The 23,284-nt window shown below is 39.9% G+C and overlaps 1 protein-coding gene across 4 annotated transcripts in view; it reads right to left on the reverse strand.

Moving 5' to 3' along the window:
• Positions 1–23,284, reverse strand: part of unc5a (unc-5 netrin receptor A) — a 586,231-nt gene that overhangs the window by 259,857 nt on the left and 303,090 nt on the right. For 3 of the 4 annotated variants that reach the window (XM_072590882.1, XM_072590885.1, XM_072590884.1), the window contains exon 2: positions 9,148–9,369. In XM_072590882.1, the coding sequence (XP_072446983.1) occupies positions 9,148–9,369 (222 nt within the window). The remainder of the gene's footprint in view (positions 1–9,147; positions 9,370–23,284) is intronic. The other variant, XM_072590883.1, reaches the window with a different exon arrangement.

The raw sequence follows: 23,284 nt of genomic DNA on the forward strand, positions 1-23,284 counted from the left end.
CAGTGACCCTGTTTATGTGCTTCTAAACATTCTACAATCACCAATTGCCCAGTGCTGTTTAAATATTAAAATACAGGTTAATATTAACGAAACAGCAATGCAGCTGGTAAGTATATCAAACAGTAAAAATGATTGGCTGTTGATGGGCAGGGGGAGACTTGAAGTTTATTTTATATGGACGTTCCACTGCTGACAGCATATTGGTAGTGTGTACGATGGTCATCTCTTTACTCTAAGAGTGATAACTACTAGTCGATAGAGAAAATCACCATTGAGTCTAACTTGGGTTCAATGCCTGGATGAAGAACGCCTCATCTTCCGCCTCGGAACACTTCAACCCCAGGGCATCAATATGGACTTCATCAGTTTCCTCATTTCCCCTCCCCCCACCTTACTCCAGTTCCAACCTTCCAGCTCAGCACTGTCCTCATGACCTGTCCTACCTGCCAATCTCCCTTTCCACCTATCCACTCCACCCTCCCCTCTGATCTATCATCTCCATCCCCATCCCCATTTGCCTATTGAGCTCTTTGCTACCTTCTCCCTAGCCCCCCACCCACCCCCATTTATCTCTCCACCCTGGAGGCTCCCTGCCTCTATTCCTGATGAAGGGCTTTTGCCTGAAACATCAGTTTTCCTACTGTCTGCCTGACCCACTATGCTTTTCCAGCACCACTCTAATCTGATTTCATTGTCATGTAGAGTCTAGGGGCATATTTATCATGAACATAGGGCTGATCCAAGAAAAAGCAGACATATCAATCAGTAAGCTAATGAAATAGCATCTTAAAAGTAAACATTTTACTCCTTTTCTTGGTTATCTTTAGATGGTTAGTTCAAGTGATACAAGGATTACTGAATGGGCAAGCTATGGAAAAAGGGCACCTCAAGTGACAAATGGGAGCACAAAGTATATGACAGTAAGAGAAAAAAAAAAATTGCAATAGTAGGACAGAGCTCAAAACAAATTGCAGTTAGTGAGATCCAGAGTAGAGAATCCAAAATAAATCATGGAACGATCAGCCAATTGATAAATCCAATGTGCACTGCATAAGAAAATATTTTACTAAAATATTCACATAGACAGCTTATGAACTCATGCTGTGTAATTAAGAGAAGAATTATGGGCATGAAAACGTGAGAACTGCAGATGCTGAAGATCAGAGTTGAGAGTGTGGTGCTGGAAAAGCACACTGGGTCAAACAGCATCTGAGGAGCAGGAGAATCGACGTTTCAGGTATAAGCCCTTCCTGATGAATGAAATATGGGTAGTCATAATATAGACAAATCATTATCAGATGTGATTGATCAATGAATTACAGCAAGTCACAGAGAAAGAACCTGAAGTCAAGAATAAGGATTATCAAGGTGCAAGAAAAAGAGATAGACAACTCAGTAGAAGGAAGAATGTTTCTTCTGGGAATTGAAAGAGAAGTTATTGCTCAATTTTAGCAAGCCCACATTACAGAACTGTATTTTCTAACTCTCTAAAAGCAAAGCCTCAAGATTTGCATGATTCCTTTTCACATAAAAATCCCCTTTCTTCACAGAACCTTTATGTAAAAATGTCAAACTATATTTGTTACACCAAAATATATTGCAGATATTCATACAAAAAGCAATGGTAAATCCACATAAGGCTTACTTTGTTTTTAAATCTGTTGCATAACGTAAAGGAAAGGTAGAGTTGCCATTGTCACAGAGGTCCCTAGGGCTGCTCTCTACTTGGAGAGAGATGTCTGGTGGTGGTTTAACCTGAGACTCACCAAGCCTCAGGCCCAGGAAAGGGTTGAGAATGCAGGACCTTTCTGGTGACAATGACTTGTGTGGGAACTGGACCCACACTGTTACAATTGTATTTCCAAAACCATGGACTCTTACCTTATGTGCAATACCTTACGAAATACCTTTTAGAAATCCAAATACATTGACATCTAGTGCTTCCCCTTTATGTATTCTGGATGCTACAACCTCAAATAATTTTAATATATCTGTCTGCATGATTTTCCCAGATTGAAGCCATGGTGAATCTGCTTGATCAAATGCTCTATTATGTATTTTAATTTAGACTCCAACAGTTTCCAATAATGGATGTTAAACTAACTGGCTGATGTTACTTTTTATTTTGAATAAAGGTGTTAACGTTAGCAGTTTTTTCAATCCAGCAGCATTTTTTCAAAATCTAAGGATTCGTGGAATATTACTACAGTACAATCAGTATCTCTGGAGCTACTACTTTTAATATTCTTGGATGCATCCCATCAGGTACAGGGGCCTTTAGTCCAATAGTTTACCTAGTTCTTTTCTTTCATTAGTGTAAATTATTATCTTTATTTCCACTCCTTTTTGTTGTCAATTGATTATTCAGTAATTTTGGAATGCTATTAGTGTCTTCTACCATGAAAACTGATACAAAGTATTAATTAAATTCTTCTGTCACTTCCTGGTTCCATGCTATTATTTCTCCAGCCTCATTCTCTCAGGGACAATGTTGATTTTTAGGAGTCATTTCTTTTTTATGTCTTTAAAGCTCTTGCTGTCCATCTTGTAAGTTTATTTCAGGTTTACCTTCAAAGTTGATTATCTCCCCAGTTTTATTGGTAAACTTTTGTTAGTTTTTAGGACTTTCCCAATCCTCTTTGTTTATGACAAACCTTTGCCCTTCTGTACATTTTGATGCTATCCCTAACTTCCTAGGTTGTTTTATCCCTTTCTTACAATCCTTCTTTCTCACTGAGGTACATCTTTTATGTGAGTCATGAACTGTTTTCTTAAATATCTGCAACAATTCTTCATTTTCTGCTAAACTCCTTTCCCAGTCCACTTCAGCTAGCTCTGCCTTCATTCATTTGTAATTACCCCTATTTAAGTTTAGCACAGTTATTTCTGACCCAAATTTGCCCCTCTCAAACTGAATCCTAAAATCTACAATGTCATGGTCAATAAGAGATCTTTTACTCAGATCATTTATTAAGCTTGTCTCACTGCACATCACCACATTCAAAATAGTCACAGTACTCGTTGGATCTATAAACATATTATTTTACGAATCTGTCCTAAAAACATTATGAATTCTCTGCCAATCTGACTTTCCCATTTGACATAAAAATTAAATTCAGAGGATTGATATACTGCCTTGTTTAAATTCCCTGCACAGGTATTTCTGGTGAAATGCAATCGTTGCATTCCTGTGTACTATAGAAAAATAACACTGTAGAGGATGGCTATAGAAAATCATTATACTTGTGCAATAGAAAGTTTGTGCGATACAGTGTCTACTATTCGTCAATCACGTTATAGCCAATTCATGTTGACAAACCACACGTTACACAATAAATCTCATTTATCTCCATTTATTCTCTGTCCCACTGCATAGCTACTGTTAAATGGCCTATAGACTAGTTGTAACAGATTCTCAGAATCCCTACAGTGCAGAAAGAGGCCATTTGGCCAGAGTCCACGCTGACACTCCAAAGAGCATCCCACCAAGACCCAGCCCCCACACCATGTCCTATCACCCCATATCTACCATAGCTAATCCACCTAGCTGACCCATCCACAAATACTACGGACAATTTTAGCAAGGCCAATCCACTTAACCTACACATCTTTGGATTGCAAAAAGAAACCACAGCACCCAGAGGAACCTTATGCTGACACAGGAAACATTCTAACGCCACACAGACAGTTGCCCAAAACTGAAATTGAACTTGGGTCCCCTGGCTCTGTAAGGCAGCAATACTAACCACAGAGCCACAGTGTTGTCCAAGTCTTCCTCTTCTTGTTATCGCTTACCCCAAATCATTTGGATTCTATATCATCTAATCTAAAATTCTATCTTGCTCTCATACTTCTACCATCCTGTACTAACAAAGCTACACCACCGTACTTTATTTTCTGCCTGCCTTTTGAAAATCACATAGTTCTGAATATATAGCTCTCAAGTATGATCTCCTTATAGCCATTATGGAGGCATGGTTTCAAGTTCATACCCATTCACCTCTATTTATGCTATTAATTCATTTACTGAGTTCTGAATACAACAAACATTCAAGTAAACAGCCATTAATTATGTCTTTTTAATCTTTTCTTTCTTTGCTTGAATCTATTTACTGCTATTTTTCTATGCTTGTATTCTATCCTTTCTGTCCCACTCTTGGTATCATTTTCAAAATGCTGATATATACTTTTGTTTTTTAAGTCTACATTCCCTCTCTCCCAAACCCTCACTCTAACAAGTTTAAATCCCTCAGGAATATGTGCAAGTAATAATGATGTAAATGATAATTGCAAAAAGACAAACAGTATTCAAGGTTTGTGCAAAGCTCTGTGGTTCGGGTACCAGTTGCAGTTTTTGTGGGTATGTTCACTGAGATGGGAATTTGATTTGCAGATGTTTCATCCCCTTTCCAGGTGACATCCTCAGTGCTGTGAAGCCTCCTATAAAGTGCTGCTGGACTGTGTCTGTTGGAATAAATTTGGTTTTGATCTCGCTACTTTTGGTTGTTCGTTGCAGCAGTCAGTATGTTGGGTTTCGACCTGTGTTTATTGATGATGTCCGTGGGTGAGGGCCAAGCTTCTAGAAATTCTCTGGCTGTCCTCTGTTTGACTTGTCCTATTGTTGTCGCATTGTCAGTGACAGGAGGAGTTAGAAAACCCAAATTAAAGGAGGAGGTAACAGTACAGAACTCAGGAAAGGTTATTAAAATTGCCAGCACAGATACAGACTGTGTATGGAAAAAATTAGCAATCAAACTTCAAGCACATTGGACAAACAAAATGACAATGAGAAGAGAGGCATTTAATATAGGACTGAAAGTGTTATATTTGAATGCACACAGTATAAGGAATAAGCTTGTGGCGCAGATTGAAATTGGTAGGTATGAGGTGGTAGGCAACGCGGCTGCATGGGGATCAGGATTGGGAACTGAATATTCAAGGATATACGTCCTGTCAAAAAGATAGGCAGGTAGGCAGAGGGGGTGGGGTTACTTTATTGGGAGAGAGGGAATGTAGGAGAGACTATGACCAGAGGAGGTGCCTTATATTAAAGGGAAGACCTTTTAGAATGGAAATAAGGAGAAACTTCTTCAGTCAGAGAGTGCCGAATCTATGGAATTCATTGCCACGGAAGGCTGTGGACACCAGGTCATTGAGTATATTTAAGATGGAGAGAGATAGGTTCTTGAGGATCAAAGGCTATGTACGGAATGCAACAATTGAATGGTGGAGCAGACTTGATGGGCTGAATGGCCTAATTTCTGCTCTTATGTCTAATGGTCTTATCAGTAGAGATGCAGTGGTAGACATTTAAGGAGGTGTTTTGTTACTCAGCAAAGATACATAGTGAAAAAGTGGGTGGCACGGTGGCACAGTGGTTAGCACTGTTGCTTCACAGCACGAGAGACTCGGGTTCAATTCCTGCCTCAGGTGACTGATTGTGTTTGCACATTCTCCCCGTGTCTGCATGGGTTTCCTCCGGGTGCTCCGGTTTCCTTCCACAGTCCAAAAATGTGCAGGTTAGGTGAATTGACTACGCTAAATTGCCCGTAGTGTTAGGTGTAGGGGTATGGGGCTGGGTGGGTTGCGCTTCAGCAGGTCGGAGTGGACTTGTTGGGCCGAAGGGCCTGTTTCCACACTAAGTAATCTAATCTAAAAAAAAGAGAGGAAGGATGCAGGTTTTTGTATTTTTTGAGGAGTACAAAGTGAAGAAGCTTGAGAGACAAAATACACAATTCTATGAAAAGTCGAGGCTGATTAGAAGATTGGAGAGAATATATAAGAAAAGGAATGACCCGAGGAAGGTGAAATTAGGAAGTGGGAGAAAGCCAACTAGAAATAAAAATGCAGATAGTAAAGATTTCTACACATTTTTGAAAGAAGCAATTTGAGGTTCGTCATAGAGTCATAGAGAGTACAGCATAGAAACAGACCCTTCGGTCCAACCCATCCATGCCGACCAGATATCCCAACCCAATCTAGTCCCACCTGCCAGCACCCAGCCCATATCCCTCCAAACTCTTCCTATTCATATACCCATCCAAATGACTTTTAAATGTTGCAATTGTATCAGCCTCCACCACTTCCTCTGGCAGCTCATTCCATACACGTACCACCCTCTGCGTGAAAAAGTTGCCCCTTAGGTGTCTTTTATATCTTTCCTCTCTCACCCTAAACCTATGCCCTCTAGTTCTGGACTCCCCGACATCAGGGAAAAGACTTTGTCTATTTATCCTATCCATGCCCCTCAATGTTGTAAACGTCTACAAGGTCATCCCTCAGCCTCTGACGCTCCAAGAAAAACAACCCCAGCCTGTTCAGCCTTTCCCTGTAGCTCAGATCCTCCAACCCTGGCAACATCCTTGTAAATCTTTTCTGAACCCTTTCAAGTTTCACAACATCTTTCCGATAGGAAGGAGACCAGAATTGCACGCAATATTTCAACAGTGGCCTAACCAATGTCCTGTGCAGCTGCAACATGACCTTCCATCTCCTGTACTCAATACTCTGACCAATAAAGGAAAGCATACCAAACGCCTTCTTCAAAATCCTATCTACCTGCGACTCTGTTTTCAAGGAGCTATGAACCTGCACTCCAAGGTCTCTTTGTTCAGCAACACTCCCTAGGACCTTACCATTAAGTGTATAAGTCCTGCTAAGATTGGTTTTCCCAAAATGCTGCACCTCACATTTATCGGAATTAAACTCCACCTGCCACTTCTCAGCCCATTGGCCCATCTGGTCCAGATCCTGTTGTAATCTGAGGTAACCCACTTCGCTGTCCACCACACCTCCAATTTTGGTGTCATTTGCAAACTTACTAACTGTACCTCTTATGCTCGCATCCAAATCATTTATGTAAATGACAAAAAGTAGAGGGCCCAGCACCAATCCTTGTGGCACTCCACTGGTCACAGGCCTCCAGTCTGAAAAACAACCCTCCACTACCACCCTCTGTCTTCTACCTTTGAGCCAGTTCTGTATCCAAATGGCTAGTTCTCCCTGTATTCCATGAGATCTAACCTTTCTAATCAGTCTCCCATGGGGAACCTTGTTGAATGCCTTACTGAAGTCCATATAGATCACATCTACCACTCTGCCCTCATCAATCTTCTTTGTTACTTCTTCAAAAACTCAATCAAGTTTGTGAGACATGCTTTCCCAAGCACAAAGCCATGTTGACTATCCCGAATCAGTCCTTGCCTTTCCAAATACATGTACATTCTGTCCCTCAGGATTCCCTCCAACAACTTGCCTACCACCGAGGTCAGGCTCACCGGTCTATAGTTCCCCGACTTGTCTTTATCACCCTTCAACAGTGGCACCACGTTTGCCAACCTCCAGTCTTCCGGCACCTCACCTGTGACTATCGATGATACAAATATCTCAGCAAGAGGCCCAGCAATCACTTCTCTAGTTTCCCATAGAGTTCTTGGGTACACCTGATCAGGACCTGGGCATTTATCCACCTTTAACCATTTCAAGGCATTCGACACTTCCTCTTCTGTAATCTGGACATTTTGCAAGATGTCACCATCTATTTCCCTACAGTATGTATCTTCCATATCCTTTTCTACAGTAAATACTGATGGAAAATATTCATTTAGTATCTCCCCCATTTTCTGAGGCTCCACACAAAAGCCACCTTGCTGATCTTTGAGGGGCCCTATTCTCTCCCGAGTTACCCTTTTGTCCCTAATATATTTGTAAAAACCCTTTGGATTCTCCTTAATTCTATTTGCCAAAGATATCTCATGTCTCTGTTTTGCCCTCCTGATTTCCCTCTTAAGTATACTCCTACTTTCTTTATACTCTAAGGATTCACCCAATCTATCCGTCTATACCTGACATATGCTTCCTTCTTTTTCTTAACCAAACCCTCAATTTCCTCTAGACAGAGGGTCTAAAGAGGTAACAATGGAAAATTAGGAAATGGTGGATGAATCAAAGAGACATTTTGCATCTGTCTTCCTTGTGGAGAATGCAAATAGCATCCTGGAAAAATTATAAATTAATATTTGGAAGTAGGGAAGTGGAAAGCAAGAACTTAAAACAATTACAAACACCAGGGAAAGATTACTGATAACTAAAAATCCCTAGGTCCTGACCATTTTCATTCTAGACTCTTAAAAGTAATAACTGCTGAGACAGGATAAGATTGATTTTTACTTTCCAAATTTCTTTGATTCTGAAAAATATCATAAGATTAGAAAATAGTGAATGTAGCTCAACTATTCAAGAATGAAGAGAGATAATATTGAAAACTACAAAGCAGTTACTAATATCTACCATCAGGAAAGATATGGAATCTATTATAAAGGAGGTTATAGAAGGGAACCTACAGTAACAATTGCTGCAGGGAGTTGTGAGGTAGCAGAACAGAGAATGGTGGAAGCAAGGCTATTGAATCTTTTCTAAGGCAGAGATAGATAAGTTTTTGATTAACAAAGGAGTCAAAAGTTACAGTTATCAGGGTTAGACCGGAAATTGGAGGTGAAGCCACCATCAGTTCAGCTGCGATTTTATCAAATGACAAGAGATAGCCCAAGGGTCCAGATGACGTAGTCCAGCCCTAATTCATATATTTATAATGGGTTTTGATGGGCATCCCAAAGCCTTTCTGTGATTGACACATACAGCATGTGACTGCTCACATTAGCCTTTTGAGGTGGCATACAGACAATATTTGATCATGAGTATGGGAAGGCCAAACATTTCATTCTTGAGTATGAATGCGAGCCTCTGGATGCAAGGAAGCTTAAAATTCCCTTTCAAAAGCTTGGTCCACTTGCGTCAGCCCTCAGCAAAGTTTACTGAGGACCGCAGTAAGTTGGAAAGGAAGCATGTTCACCTAATCAGTCAAGATTAAAAAACAGCCATGTCCCAATCTGAGCAATCAAGCCACATATCCCACTGATTTCTAAAGGCATATCAATCTGGAATGCAGCAATACATTGTTCACATCATTGTAGCAGTAACCATGTTACCCACCCAGCTAAATACACATCCAAGCACCTAGTTTCTGCAAGAAAGCAATAGGAAAGCAATGGTCGTTGATTTCCAGACAAAACAATAGTTAATTCAGCCATCCTCACACATCTAACTTGACTTGCACTTTCACAATTGTTGAAATAAGTACAGACCTACCTGTAATTTTATCTATGGTCTCTTCTGTTACATGATTCATCTGATGCACCCATTCACCATTGCATTTAAAGTAAATCTGTGTGGCTGGTGTTGCGTTGCATATCAAGGTGACAGGTTTGTTTTTTACAATGTACACATCCTCTGGTTCAACCAGAAAATGAGGCAAGGATTCTGAAGAAGCCACAGGGATAGTTTCAAGCTGCGTTTCGGTGTATTCTGCATCTGAAGAAAAATGCATAGTTTTAAAATATGTACTTTTCTGTTTTTCATCCAAAATAAATAATTCTTAAGTTTTGGATGCTGCTGGCAATATTTATTGCTCATCCATCTTTGTCCTGAGAAGCTAGTGAACGTTACTTTAAAAGCCACTTCAGAGAAAAGTTAAAAGTCATTCACATTTGTGAGAGAGTGGCAATGATATAAAAGCTATAATGGATAAGGACATGTTTTCTTCCTTAAATATAATCATCAATTGACCAGATTTTTTCTTTATTTTTAAGCAAATTAACAGATTCATTTTTATCAATACCAATTTCAACATAAATGTTTTTCCCCGTTCTCGAATTATGGCCATTTAGGATAAGTCTGCAATTAAATTCAGTTTTGAAAAAGAGATTATCTGAGATTTTTCATTGATATCATGATCTATAAAAGTAGTTACATAAAAATGGTAGGGGTCTAGACAGAGTAGTCATTTTCATTAGGCACCAATTTTAATAATTAAAATGTAATCGTGATTTCAACACTGCTACAGAAGCAAAGTCACACAACACATAAATCAGACTGATCAATTTGATTCATGTATATTACACAATTAATGAATGAGTTTGTACTACACAAAATATTAATGCATTTGAGTTAGTTCAGGATAAACAGAAAAAACAAGTCAGATTCATTTATTGTTACAGAAATCCTTTATAATTGTACTCTTTGAAAGTTGTTATATGAAGACTGATTTTTAATGAATGTGCAGTCCTATTAAAATAGCAAAAGCATTTCATATGATTATACCATATTTTTCCAGTCTAATTTCAAGGTAATGAGGTTTAATTGAATTCTTATCTCTCAGTACAGCTGGGATAACACTTTATTGCCAGCAAATTCCACTGTATCAAAAAGCAAATTTCTATTACAACTGAAGCCTTTATTTATTTTCAAGAATCATTTGGTTAATAATTAACTTGAAATTTCCAGTGTACCAGAATGCACAAGTAATAAAAGAGCTGATCAATTTTTGCCAGTTCATTAAGATACCCAACAGAACTGTAAGGGTGAAAGCAATTCTCTTCAGCACTAGACATCCAAGGCAATCTTTAGTGAGTGACCAGCAATACTTTAAAATGTAAATCCATATCAAAATTAACCAGTGAAGGAACTTAAAGATGCAATTTATATAATTTTAACTAATATTTGCAATTATGTGTTATAATTTGAACTATGATAAATATATTTATTCATAAGGTTTCAACAGCATCTTTATGTATTAAAATATGCTATTTTGTTTCCTGTATGGTGAAAGCCATAACTAACTTAGCAACTGAATCATCAGAATGGCGGAGAACCTCAGCAGCATTTGGGCTAAGCTGGAAATAGAAGTCATTATGGAGGTAGAAATATTGGGTCTTTGTGCTGGAGAGGACAGACTAGGAATCTCAATTTCATGGCAAATTCATGCTGACGTTTTGAAGATGCAGTCCATTTCTAATGCATTCAATAAACTAGCAGGGGCTTGACGTCATTGGCAAATAAATGGAGTTGTGCAAGAAGTCCAGAATAGTCACTTTAGTTGGATCAAATAATGGCTGATTCAATAATGCATGTCAGACAAGTAGTCTGACAGCATAGCAATAGCAGAACATCCAGAGAGATCACTGATAGATTCAATGATGAGAAACAATTCTTGCTAAGTCTATGGATGATATTGTCAAAAATAAGCATGAAACGAGCAAGAGTATATTGACTGCTCTATAGGAGATTTCCATGGTGAAAGCACAGGAATGGCAAGAGAAGTAATTTGTAGATAGTTACTTTATTAAATCTTTTTGGATGCATTACATCACACCTCTTGGCCAAGTGGGATTTGAACCTGGACCTTCTGACCTAGACGTTAAACTGGCTTCAATTAGATAAAGTTAAAAATCACACTACACCAGGTTATAGTCCAACAGGTTTATTTGGGAGTACAAACTTTTAGAATGCTTTTGTCAGCTAGCTATTGGGGCAGGATCATAGGACATAGAATTTATAGTAGAGATCAAAGTGTCATACAACTGATGCGATGTATTGAACAAACCTAGATTGCTGTCAAGTCTTTAATCACTTAGAATAGGTTTTGATTAATATGTAAATCCCAGAATTTCTTTCAAGTCACAGACCAGAGATAACTTAATTGTATAAAAATAAAGTAGCATCTCCTCTTAGACAATGCATTAAAGGTGTGAGGTTAGAGTCTGCCTGTATCCCAACCTTGAGTCAGACTGATTCTATTTCCAAAGTAGGAATTTAGAAAATATCACATGGACTGAGACTACAGATTGTGTACTTTTTGAACAAAATAGAATGTATCTGCAAATGTAAATTCTTCCCATAGACTTATATGTGTGCGTGTGTGTGAGGGAGTGTGAGTGTGTGGGAGAGAGGGAGAGAATAGGAGTGTGTACGCATGTGCATGCTTGATAGCATGTGTGCATGGGTGTAACAGAGTATATGCCTGTGAGAGGATGTGCATGCGAGTGTGTGCATGTGTGTCTGAGAGATAGCGTGTGCATGAGAGAGGATCTGTGCGAGTGCGATCACATGTAAGATTAGGTGTGTGTATGTGTGCTTGTGTGTGATTGTATGTGAGTGTATACTGTAGTGGGATCACCTGCAGTGTGACATGAACCAAAGATCCCAGTTGTGGCCGTCCTCAGGGGTACCGAACTTGGCTATCAGTCTCTGCACAGTGACATTGCGTTGCTGATTATCCTGAAGTCCACCTTGGAGGACGGTCACTTGAAGACCGAATGTCCTCGATCACTGAAGTGTTCCTTCACTGGGAAGGAACGTCCCTGTCTGGTGATTGTTGTATGGTGTCCATTCATCCGCTGTCACAGCTTAGTCTTACAGATATACCATGCCTCGGGGCATCCTTTCCTGCAGCGAATGAGATATCTCATACTCGTGTAAACACACTATCAAGCATACACATACACACAAACACTCTCTCCCTCACACAAATACACATAAGTCAATGGGGAGAATTTGCATTTGCAGATACATTCTATTTACTTTAAAAGGCACACAATCTGTGCGCAGTCAGTCAATGTGACATTTTATAAATTCCTACTTTGGAAATAGAACCAGTCTGACTCAAGGTTTGGATACAGGCAGACTCTGTTCTCACACCTTCAATGCATTGTTTGAGCTGAGATGTCATTCTTTTTTAATAAAACATTAAGTTTCCTCAGGACTATGACTTGAAAGAAGTTCTGGGATTTACATATTAATCAATTGAAATCTGCAACCCTATTCTAGGTCATTAAAGACTTAACAGCAATCTAGGTTTGTTCAATACATCATATCAGTTGTGTGACACTTTGATCTTTTACTATAAATTCTGTGTCCTATGATCCTGCCCCACTAGCTACCTGATGAAGCAGCAGTGCTTAAAAAGCTTGTACTTCCAAATAAACCTATTGGACAATAATCTGTTGTTGTGTGATCTTTTAACTTTGTCCATCGCAGGCCAACACCAGCACCTCCAGGTCATTTCAATTAGATAGCTCAACCTGAAACTGAGAAAGCATGTTCCAATTAAAGTAGACAATAGAGGAAAGGCTTTTCAATATAATGGTAATTGTTTCAATGTTGCATTGAGGTGAATATGGACAAGGAGAAATAATTCATGACATTACAACTACAAAGAATGGTGTTCATAAATCTTTTTAGAGGAGTGAAAATCTGATGGAGGGATTTCAAGCATGGCGGATTGAAGAGCTGTAACAGAGATTTGTAAAGCAACATATTTAAGGACATTGATGAGGAAAGGAAATTTCCAGTTGGCATGTTACTTTTCAAGGACAGAAAAAGTCAAGAGTGGTTCATTTTGGGAGAGGGATCATGAGATCAGTTTTAAAGGGAACAGGGATTGTTTCAAAAGAGGGGGAACCATTTGAAAAGTCAGCCAACATGAAGGCTAGAAAGACAATTTTTGTGGTCAGATGATTAGTGGAAATGGCTTGAGGAAGCAGGAGTGAGTGTTACGTGTATGATGAGCTAAAAGTAAACAAGACAAGCAATGGAAGTAAAAACTTATGTAAGAAATGATCAAGCAAAACAAACATACTGCGCTGTTGTTGGCTTTTAAAAAAGTTCAGCAAAAATGTACCTACTCATGTGATACTGGGCGATTTTATATTGCTCTGTCTGGCTATTACAACATGCCAAATCAGCGGCATGCAGGTTTCCACCATCGGTTTGTGATGCTTTGATTGCATCAATTCATCAATGTAAAGTACAAGTCCAGAAAAAGAACGCACTGAACCCTTTCAAATATGTTTCATGTATGCATTTAACTGTTAATGAAAAATAAATGTTCTGAGACTGATGGGAGATATATATCACCTTCCGTCATAACACAAAGTCAGTGTGATTATATTTGGCATGCACCAGCATGGAAAATAAATTAGGTGTGTCTCACAGAACATAACACTTTTTATGTTCTTCTGAGTATTATATTTTTACTGCACATGAAATAAGAATGTGCTGATTTAAAGTTTTAATTAAACTTTTGCTACTAAATCAAGAATATTTAATATGTGCAAAACAAAATTCACAAGAGATAATCACAGTGGCTTACAGTGAACTGATGAATGACAGCCCTGAAAACTGTTGCATTGGACAAACTGGGCTTCAGATATTATTAGAGTTATTTTCATCATCATTAGCCTTGTCAAAAAAATGTGCTTGCTGTATGATGTAAATGGAATTGTGCTAGTGTTCATGTGCTTGCTTATTTGAATTCTCATTGCTGAAGTAATTGGCTTAATACATGTGTAAACTGATGTACACAGCCTTTAAAAAGTGAACGTTTGGGCAACACTTCAGTAGGTTTGTGCCCAAGCCACAAAGAGAATAATCAATCATTAGTCTTTCATGGCACACTATTATACCTCTTCTGCATGTCTTCATCATTATTGTGTAGATTATTACTATCCAGGCCAGAGGGAGATGACCATTGCACTACATCAGAGAAAGGAATTCAAAACTTCACTCATTCAGACGTCAATGTTCTATGGATGATAACAAATGCAGGATGCACAGACACCTGCCACCAACGCAGTTTAAAACATCACTCATTAGGAAGGTCACTAAGCGTCAACCTCTCATCCTTAAGACTGCAGAACAGTGAGCAAAACATTCCAAATCTTGCAGAAGATTAGTACGTCAATGCACCTGTCTTATTGCTTTCTTGCCCACTTAGAGTCACGCAGTCATAGAGATGTACACCACGGAAACAGACCCTTCAGTCCAACTCGTCCACGCCAACCAGATATCCCAACCCAATCTAGTCCCACCTGCCAGCACCCGGCTCATATCCCTCCAAACCCTTCCTATTCATATACCCATCCAGATGCCTTTTAAATTTTGCAATTGTACTAGCCTCCTCCACTTCCTCTGGCTGCTCATTCTATACATGTACCACCCTCTGCATGAAAACAATCCCCCCCAGGTCTCTTTTATATCTTTCCCCCCTTCACCCTAAATCTATTTCCCTCTAGTCTGAAATCCCCCACCCCAGGAAAAAGACATTGTCTATTTATCCTATCCATGCCCCTCAATTTTGTAAGCTTCTATAGGGACACCCCTCAGCCTCCAATGCTCCACGGTAAACAGCCCAAGCCTATTCAACCTCTCCCTATAGCTCAAATCCTCCAAACCTGGAAACATCCTTGTAAATCTTTTCAGAACCCTTTCATGTTTCACAATATCTAACTGATAGGAAGGAGACTAGATTTGCACACTTTATTCCAACAGTGGCCTAACCAATGTCCTGTACAGCCGTAACATGACCTCCCAACTCTGACCAATAAAGGAAAGCATACCAATCACTTTTTTTAAACTATCCTATCTATCTGCGACTCCACTTTCAAGGAGCTATGAACCTGCACTCCAAGGTCTCTTTGTTCAGCAACACTCTAGGACCTTACCATTAAGTGGAAACGTCCTGCTAAGATTTGCTTTCCCAAAATGCAGCACCTCGCATTTATCTGAATTAAACTCCATCTGCCACTTCTCAGCCCATTGGTCCATCTGGTCCAGATCCTGTTGTAATCTGTGGTAACCTTCTTCGCTGTCCACGACACCTCCAATTTTTGTGTCATCTGCAAACTTACTAACTATATCGCATTCATAAATGATTTGGATGTGAGCATAAATGACTAAAAGTAGTGGACCCAGCACCAATCCTTGTGGCACAGGCCTCCATCACCACCCTCTGTCTTCTACCTTTGAGCCAGTCCTGTATCCAAATGGTTAGTTCTCCCTGTATTCCGTGAGATCTAACCTTGCTAACCAGTCTCCCATGGGGAACCTTGTCAAATGCCTTACGGAACTACTTATTGGCCACACCTACCGCTTTGCTCTCAACAATCCTCTTTGTTACTTCTTCACAAAATTCAATCAAGTTTGTGAGACATGATTTCCCACACACAAAGCCATGTTGACTATTCCTAATCAGTCCTTGCCTTTCCAAATACATGTACATCCTGTCCCTTGGGATTCCCTCCAACAGCTTGCCCACCACCAACGTCAGGATCACTAGTCTATAGTTCCCTGTCTTGTCCTTACCACCCTTCTTAGCCAACCTCCAGTCTTCTGGCACCTCAACTGTGACTATTGATGATACACATATTTCAGTGAGGCCCTGCAATCACTTCTCTAGCTTCCCACAGAGTTCTAGGGTACACTTGATGAGGTCATGGGGATTTATCCACCTTTATGCATTTCAAGATATCCAGCACTTCATCCTTTGTAATATGTCACCATCTAATTCTCTACATTCTATATCTTCCATGTCCTTTTCCACAGTAAACACTGATGCAAATACACTCGTTTTGTAACTCCTCCATCTCCTGTGACTCCACACAAAGGCTGTCTTGCTGATCTTTGAGGAGCCCTATTCTCTCCCTAGTTACCCTTTTGTCCTTAATATCTTTGTAAAAACCCTTAAGTGGTTTCTCCTTAACTGTACTTGCCAAAGCTATCTCATGTCCCCCTTTTTCCCTCCTGATTCCCCCCTTATGTATACTCCTACTGTCTTTATACTCTAAGGATTCACTTGATCTATCCTGTCGATACCTGATATATGCTTCCTCCTTTTTCATAACCAAACCCTCAATATCTTTAGTCACCCAGCATTCCCTATACCTACCAACCTTTCCTTTCACCCTAACAGGAATATATTTTCTCTGGACTCTCGTTATCCCATTTTGTAGTCATCCCTTTACCCGCGAACATCTGCCTCCAATCAGCTTTTGAAAGTTCTTGCCTAATACCGTCAAAATTGGCCTTTCTCCAATTTAGAAATTCAACTTTTAGATCTGTTCTATCCTTTTCCATCACTATTTTAAATCTAATAGAATTATGGTCACTGGCCCCAAAGTGCTCCCCCACTGACACCTCAGTCACCTGCCCTGGCTCATTTCCCAAGAGCAGTTCACGTTTTGCACCTTCTCTAGTAGGTACATCCACATACTGAATCAGAAAGTGTTCTGTACACACTTAAATTCCTCTCCATCTAAACCCTTAACACTATGGCAGTCCTGGTCTATATTTGGAAAGTTAAAATCCCCTATCATAACCATTCTATTATTCTTACAGATAGCTGAGATCTCTTTACAAGTTTTTTTCTCAATTTCCCTCTGACTATTAGGGGGTCTACAGTATAATCCCAGTAAGGTGATCATCCCTTTCTTATTTCTCAGTTCCACCCAAATAACTTCCCTGGATTTATTTCCAGGATTATCCTCCCTCAGTACAGCTGTAATGCTATCCCTTATCAAACATGCCACTCCCTCTCCTCTCATGCCTCCCTTTCTATCCTTCCTGTAGCATTTGTATCCTGCCTGTCCTGCCCATCCCTGAGCCATGTTTCCATAATTACTAAGATACCCCAGTCCCATGTTCCTAGCCATGTTCTGAGTTCATCTGCCTTCCCTGTTAGGCCCCTCGCATGAAATAAATGCAGTTTAATTTATCAGTCCTACCTTGTTCTCTGCTTTGTCCCTGCGTGCCCTGTTTGACTCACTTCTGTTTTCAACTGTACCAGTCTCAGATTGATCTCTTTCCTCACTATCTCCCAGGGAACCCCCCCCCCCTCCCCCACACCTCATTACTTTAAATCATCCTGAGCAGCTTGACCAAATCTTCCTGCCAGTATATTAGTCCCCTTCCATGCACAAGTGGTAACACACACTTTCTTCAATCGATTCTGGTTTCATCCCTCTCTAGAGAATTGAATATACAATCTTAGCTTCTATTTCAGTGCTGTGCTGTTGGAGTTGGAGTCTTACAGTTGAAATGTTAAACAGAGACCATGTCTAGTTGATAAGGTGGATATAACTGATCCCAGGGCACTAACCAGAAATAGAACAAGGGAGTCTTGTACAGGAATACAGTAACCAGGTGCTTATGGGACTGAACTAACAATTCAGAGAGCATGAGTTCAAATTGTGAGTTTGTCAAATTGGACATTTGAGAAATGCATAAATATTCCTGGTAATACAACACTACAGTGGGGGCATTCTTGTTAACAGTAATTTCAGCTGATTGAAGATTCACAATATCTTCACTATCTGGGTTTCTTGTTAGCTGTAAACAGTGTGAAAACAGCTTATTGGAGCAGCTTGATTACTTGACATTTCCTGAAAATAGCAGATATTTTAAATCACTAAGTACTAGATAAGAAGTTCAATACATTTCAAGCAATGCCTTGATAATTGGCTGTTACGGTAGTGACAAATTGTTCACACCATTTGCTTAATATAGGTGACTGTAATAAGTGTGGATTGTGAAAGTGGTGGCGACTGTAATATGAAGTTCCAGTGTAGTGATATCAAGCTGTAAATTTATATCTTGACAAATGCAAAAAATACTCAACACTTTTCAAATATTGTGAAAAAACTTTCAGAAATCTATGTATCAGATGGTTTTGATCTATCATATTATTATTAACAAGAATGAGGCTTGAGAAAGATAAAGATCACTGAAGTACCTCTCAAACCATTCCCACTTATCTGTAGCCTGCTGTCGTTTTGGAGCAGACCAGGAAATAAACACCTGCCTGAAACAGATGGAAGCCTAATTAATCTTGAAAATCAGAATCCTACGATATAGAGCGGAATCCAATTCCATTTTGTTATGCAAACAGACATATATTGAAAAGCATAGTCAGAATTAGGATCTGGCTGAAAACCTCAACATGAATGCTACAGCATAAATTAACTCTGATTCCTTCAATTGCTAAATTACAATGAGTCATTTGCCTGAGGAGAGAAGACTATGCTCTGGTTTTAAACAGGTGAAAATAAAATCAAACTGGAACATCACAGGAAACTGAGAGTTGATTGGCTGGTGAGTATTGTAGCTTTGTTTCCCTTTCTTCAAATTTAGACAACTTTCCTAACAGCTCGGTTTTAAAAAATGTAATTTTTTATGAAAGAAAGTTAAGTAATATATTAAGACATAGTTAGTAAATTTGCAGATGACATTGAAATTTGGAGGTGTAGTGGACAGTGAAGAAGGTTACCTCAGATTACCACAGGATCTTGATCAGACGGTTTAATTTAGATAAATATAAAGTGCTGCATTTTGGGAAAGCAAGTCAGAGCAGGACTTATACAGTTAACGGTAAAGTCCTGGGGAGTGTTGCAGAACAAAGAGACCTTAGAGTGCAGGTTTATAGTCGCAGATAGATAGAACAGTGAAGGCGGCATCTGGTATGCTTTCCTTTGTTTGTCAGAGCATTGAGTATCAGAGTTGGAAGGTCATGTTGCAGCTGTACAGGACATTGGTTAGGCCACTTTTGGAATAGTATGTGCAATTCTGGTCTCCCTACTATTGGAAGGATGTTGTGAAACTGAAAAGGGTTCAGAAAAGATTTACAAGCATGTTGCCAGGGTTGAAGGGCTTGAGCTTTAGGGACAGGCAGAATAGGCTGGGGCTGTTTTCCCTGGAGCGTCAGAGGCTGAGGGCTGACCTTACAGAGGTTTATAAAATCATAAGGGGCATGGACAAGCTAAATAAACAAGGTATCTGCATTGGGGTAGGAAGGTCCAAAATTAGAGGACATAGGTTTAGGGTGAGAAGGGATTTCTATGACAAATTTTTCACACAAAGAATGGTGCATGCGCTGTCAGAGGAAGTGGTGAAGGCTGGTACAATTACAACATACAAAAGGCATCTGGATAAGTATATGAACAGGAAGGGTTTAGAAGGATACGGGCCAAATGGGACAAGATTAATTTAGGATATCTGGTTGGTATGGATGAGTTTAATTGAAGGGTCTGTTTCCGTGCTATACATCTCTATGACTCTATAATGCAATCACTTTTTCTACATTAAAGTGATGTCCACAGAAGTGTAGAGAGTAGTTGATGAGTTTCTTTTTCAAAAAACGTTCATTATAATGAACAAAGGTTAATATAGTTACAGAATGCCAGTAAAGCTCTCAGCTGAAGTGTACATCTGTGCTTTGAGGGATTTCCAGAATGTTTTCTCTACTCTATGTAACCATAAGAGGTATTATTGGTTACAGCAGCTTGTGGTCTTAGATACAGTTCATATAACTGTAGTCATAGAAGAGTTTATAGAATCCCTACAGTGTAGAAAGCCATTCGGCCCATCAAGTTCACAAAGACGCTCCAAAAAGGATCCCATCCTGCTCTGTAACCCTGCATTTCCAATGGCTAATCAACCTAGCCTGCACCATCCCTGAACACATTAGCATTGGCAATTTAGCATGGCCAATCCACCTAAACTGCACATCTTTGGACTAAGAGAGGAAACCGGACCACCCAGAGGAAACCCACGGAGACACAGGGAGAATGTCTGTGCAAACTCTAAGCAGTCACTTGAGGGTGAAATTAAACCTGTGCCCCTGGCACTGAGAGGCAGCAGTGCTAACCACTGAGCCACCATGTCACCATTTCCTTCTGGGGCAATTTGCTGTATGATTGGGAACGGCTTAAACTAACTTAAAGGTGTGGGAACCAAAAGGCAATATGAAAGAAAACCAATGTGCATGGAATACGGAGGGAATTTTGGAAATAGTGGCCCCAATTTTTCAATGGCCAGGTAATTGTCTCTGAAGTAAAAGTGGAAGTTATGCATCAGAAACAAAATGTAGCATACTATGAAGGGATTGCCGAGGGAAATTGAGGATTCAACTGGACAATTCCCCTACACCCAGCACCCTCCAAAATAGCCATTTAAAATCAGTGAATTTGGAGGGTTCCACTGCAGTTAAGTAAATACTCACTCAGGAACAGTTAGACTAAAATATAGTCTAACATGATTAAATATTCAACTAACTCTTAACTGACCACACATTCCAACTGCATCTCTCACAAACTCCTTACACCATCCCAGACCTAAACTGACAACCTTGCTCCCCTTAGTGGCTAACACTTTCTTCCCACCATTGGATCCAACACTCACCCTGGCCTGACACCATTAGCTGGGCCTCCCTCCTCAGGACCTGCACCTCTACCCTATGCCTCCAGATCCAGTATCTCCCACCCAACTCTAAACCCATCACCCCCATAACTGACACTCTACCCCAACCCACCTACTACCATACCCATTTGGCATCCTTCTTACCTGGCAACTTACTCCCTGCCCACCTGGCACCCTAACCTCATAAGTACACGTTTATCCTTTCAAAAGTTGTCAAAATGGATACCTGTGACGCGGGATATGTAAATCTCAAAAGAAGGCAACAAACCTCTTTGAGAAAACAAACGGTGTGGCTTGTCTTCCCCTGACCATCTTATACTACAAGGGATGTCAGATTTGAAATATGGATTTGTATTCCTTCTGTAGTAGAATTTGCACAAGATGATATTCTCTACCTGTGACTGGCATCTGATCAACTTGTAATTGATGCTCTACCATGGGCAGATCCTGCCTCTGAGCAATCCCTAAAGAACACACAGTATCTGAGCTGGTGGCTGCATGTGTGAGTTTCTGAGAGTGTTTATTAATCAACAGACTCAATCTTCTGAAATTCCTTGCTGCTACATCACTGCCTGCTCAAGTTATAGGTCTCGAGTAGCTTAAAGGAAAAATGCATAATGTTGGAGAGTATGGAGAAAATGTAAGGCATGCTTGCACCAACTGCAACTTGTGGATGAAAAAATAATTCTGGGGTAAGGGTCAAGTTGGATTCAAGAAAGAAGATTAGGTGTACATATGCTATAATTTGCTATATTTTGAGCCCTCCTCAGTCATAGTGGCTCCAATGTTATTAAGCCATGCCTCCAGGAGTGAGGACATGCAGTTATGTGTTCCAGCCTTCAAGAACATTCTAATTTTCTTGCAAGAGAAAAGGTATTGTGTCAGTGAGTTTGGTTGGGGTATCTGCCATGGTTGAGTAGCTGGCAATGACTCGAAGCTAGGAGAAAGTGAGAACTGCAGATGCTGAACAGTTACAGTCAAAAGGTGTGGGACTGGAAGAGCACAGCAGATGAGGCAACATCTGAGGAGCAGGAATCCTGATGAAAGGCTTGTGCCCAAAACGTCAACTGTCCTGCTTCTCAGATGCTACCTGATCTGCTGTACTCTTCCAGCACCACACTTTTCAATAATGATTAGCTGTGTGGCGTGGGTGTAAGGCTTGGAGCAATGCTACATGTATAGGGGTGAAATGAAGTTATGGATGGAAGGTATGATTTGTGGTGGATGGATATTGCTACTCAGATGGCAAATTGAGCATTGTTTGAATTTAGTTGTTTCAATGTAAGGATAGATTTAGAGACTTAATCATTTTCCTTAACCACTTGTGTAAGGCTATTTATTTTAATTCAACACTCCATTCAGGTCATCAAAGCTAGAATGCTGGCATCAATCAAGATTGCCATCTGCACCTACTGGCTCTACAGTATCTGTTAGGAAAGCTGCCTGGTCTTCTATTGAAAGAAGATAAAGATGTCTTTTTCTCCAATCTAATGATTCAACCAAGGGATCCAAGACTGCACTGGAGAATCTTGGAATCTACCTTTGCATTGTTGTATCATTATTTGTCATATTTCCTGTTTAGACATTCTCTCGCAGTCTCTTCTTGTAAGTCTTCTTCAAGTGGGCAAACTGGCTTAAGTAGTGAAGTTTAGTTTCAAGCGGTGCTAGCCTCATATGAATCTGAGCATGCAAACTCTCAACAGTGTGATTATGACTGATTTCACACCACAGTCATAGGGATAAGCAGGCATCACAACATTCGGGTGCTGACTGCATCAGAAGAAATGGGCATGATTTAGTTATACATAATTCTCACACACATTCTGCAAATTATCTTGAACGTAAAGTTAGGGCAAAACTTATTCAAAAAGTTAAAAATATTGAGCATGTTCAAGAATAAAGAATTTCCACTTACAATTCCCTGTACCCCAAGAATGAGGATTAGTAGTATTGGGAGCATGTCTGCATTCCTAGTCTTGGACTAATGATTCAGTTCAACCTTGAAAAGCATATATCCATTCTATCTGTGGGATGACCCAGGTGAACTTCCTGGATTTGTCCTAATCTTAACCTGGATACTGTTGGACTTTCCCAACTTTTATTAGGGGAGAGGAAGTGAATAGGAGCGGAGGATTAAAATCACAGCAGACTTAACTGTACCTTTGTGGAGATTTTGTAAAAACAGTCCAACATTTGTGCCATAGGTGGCTCATAATAGTGAAACATGCTGACTGGGAACTTTTGCTGTTAATTCAGTACTGCTGAGACTTTCTCCTGTAGGTGTACCTATGTCCCAGGTAGTCCAAGGCAGCGACTCACCAACTTACCCAATACAATTAGGGATGGGCAATAAATGCTGGTCTAGTCAGTGATGTTAAAAAAAGAGTAGTGTTTGGGATGTTGACAAGAGGATTGAAAT

Source organism: Chiloscyllium punctatum, chromosome 20 (genome assembly GCF_047496795.1).
Source record: "Chiloscyllium punctatum isolate Juve2018m chromosome 20, sChiPun1.3, whole genome shotgun sequence".
In the NCBI taxonomy this organism is placed as follows: Eukaryota; Metazoa; Chordata; class Chondrichthyes; order Orectolobiformes; family Hemiscylliidae; genus Chiloscyllium; species Chiloscyllium punctatum.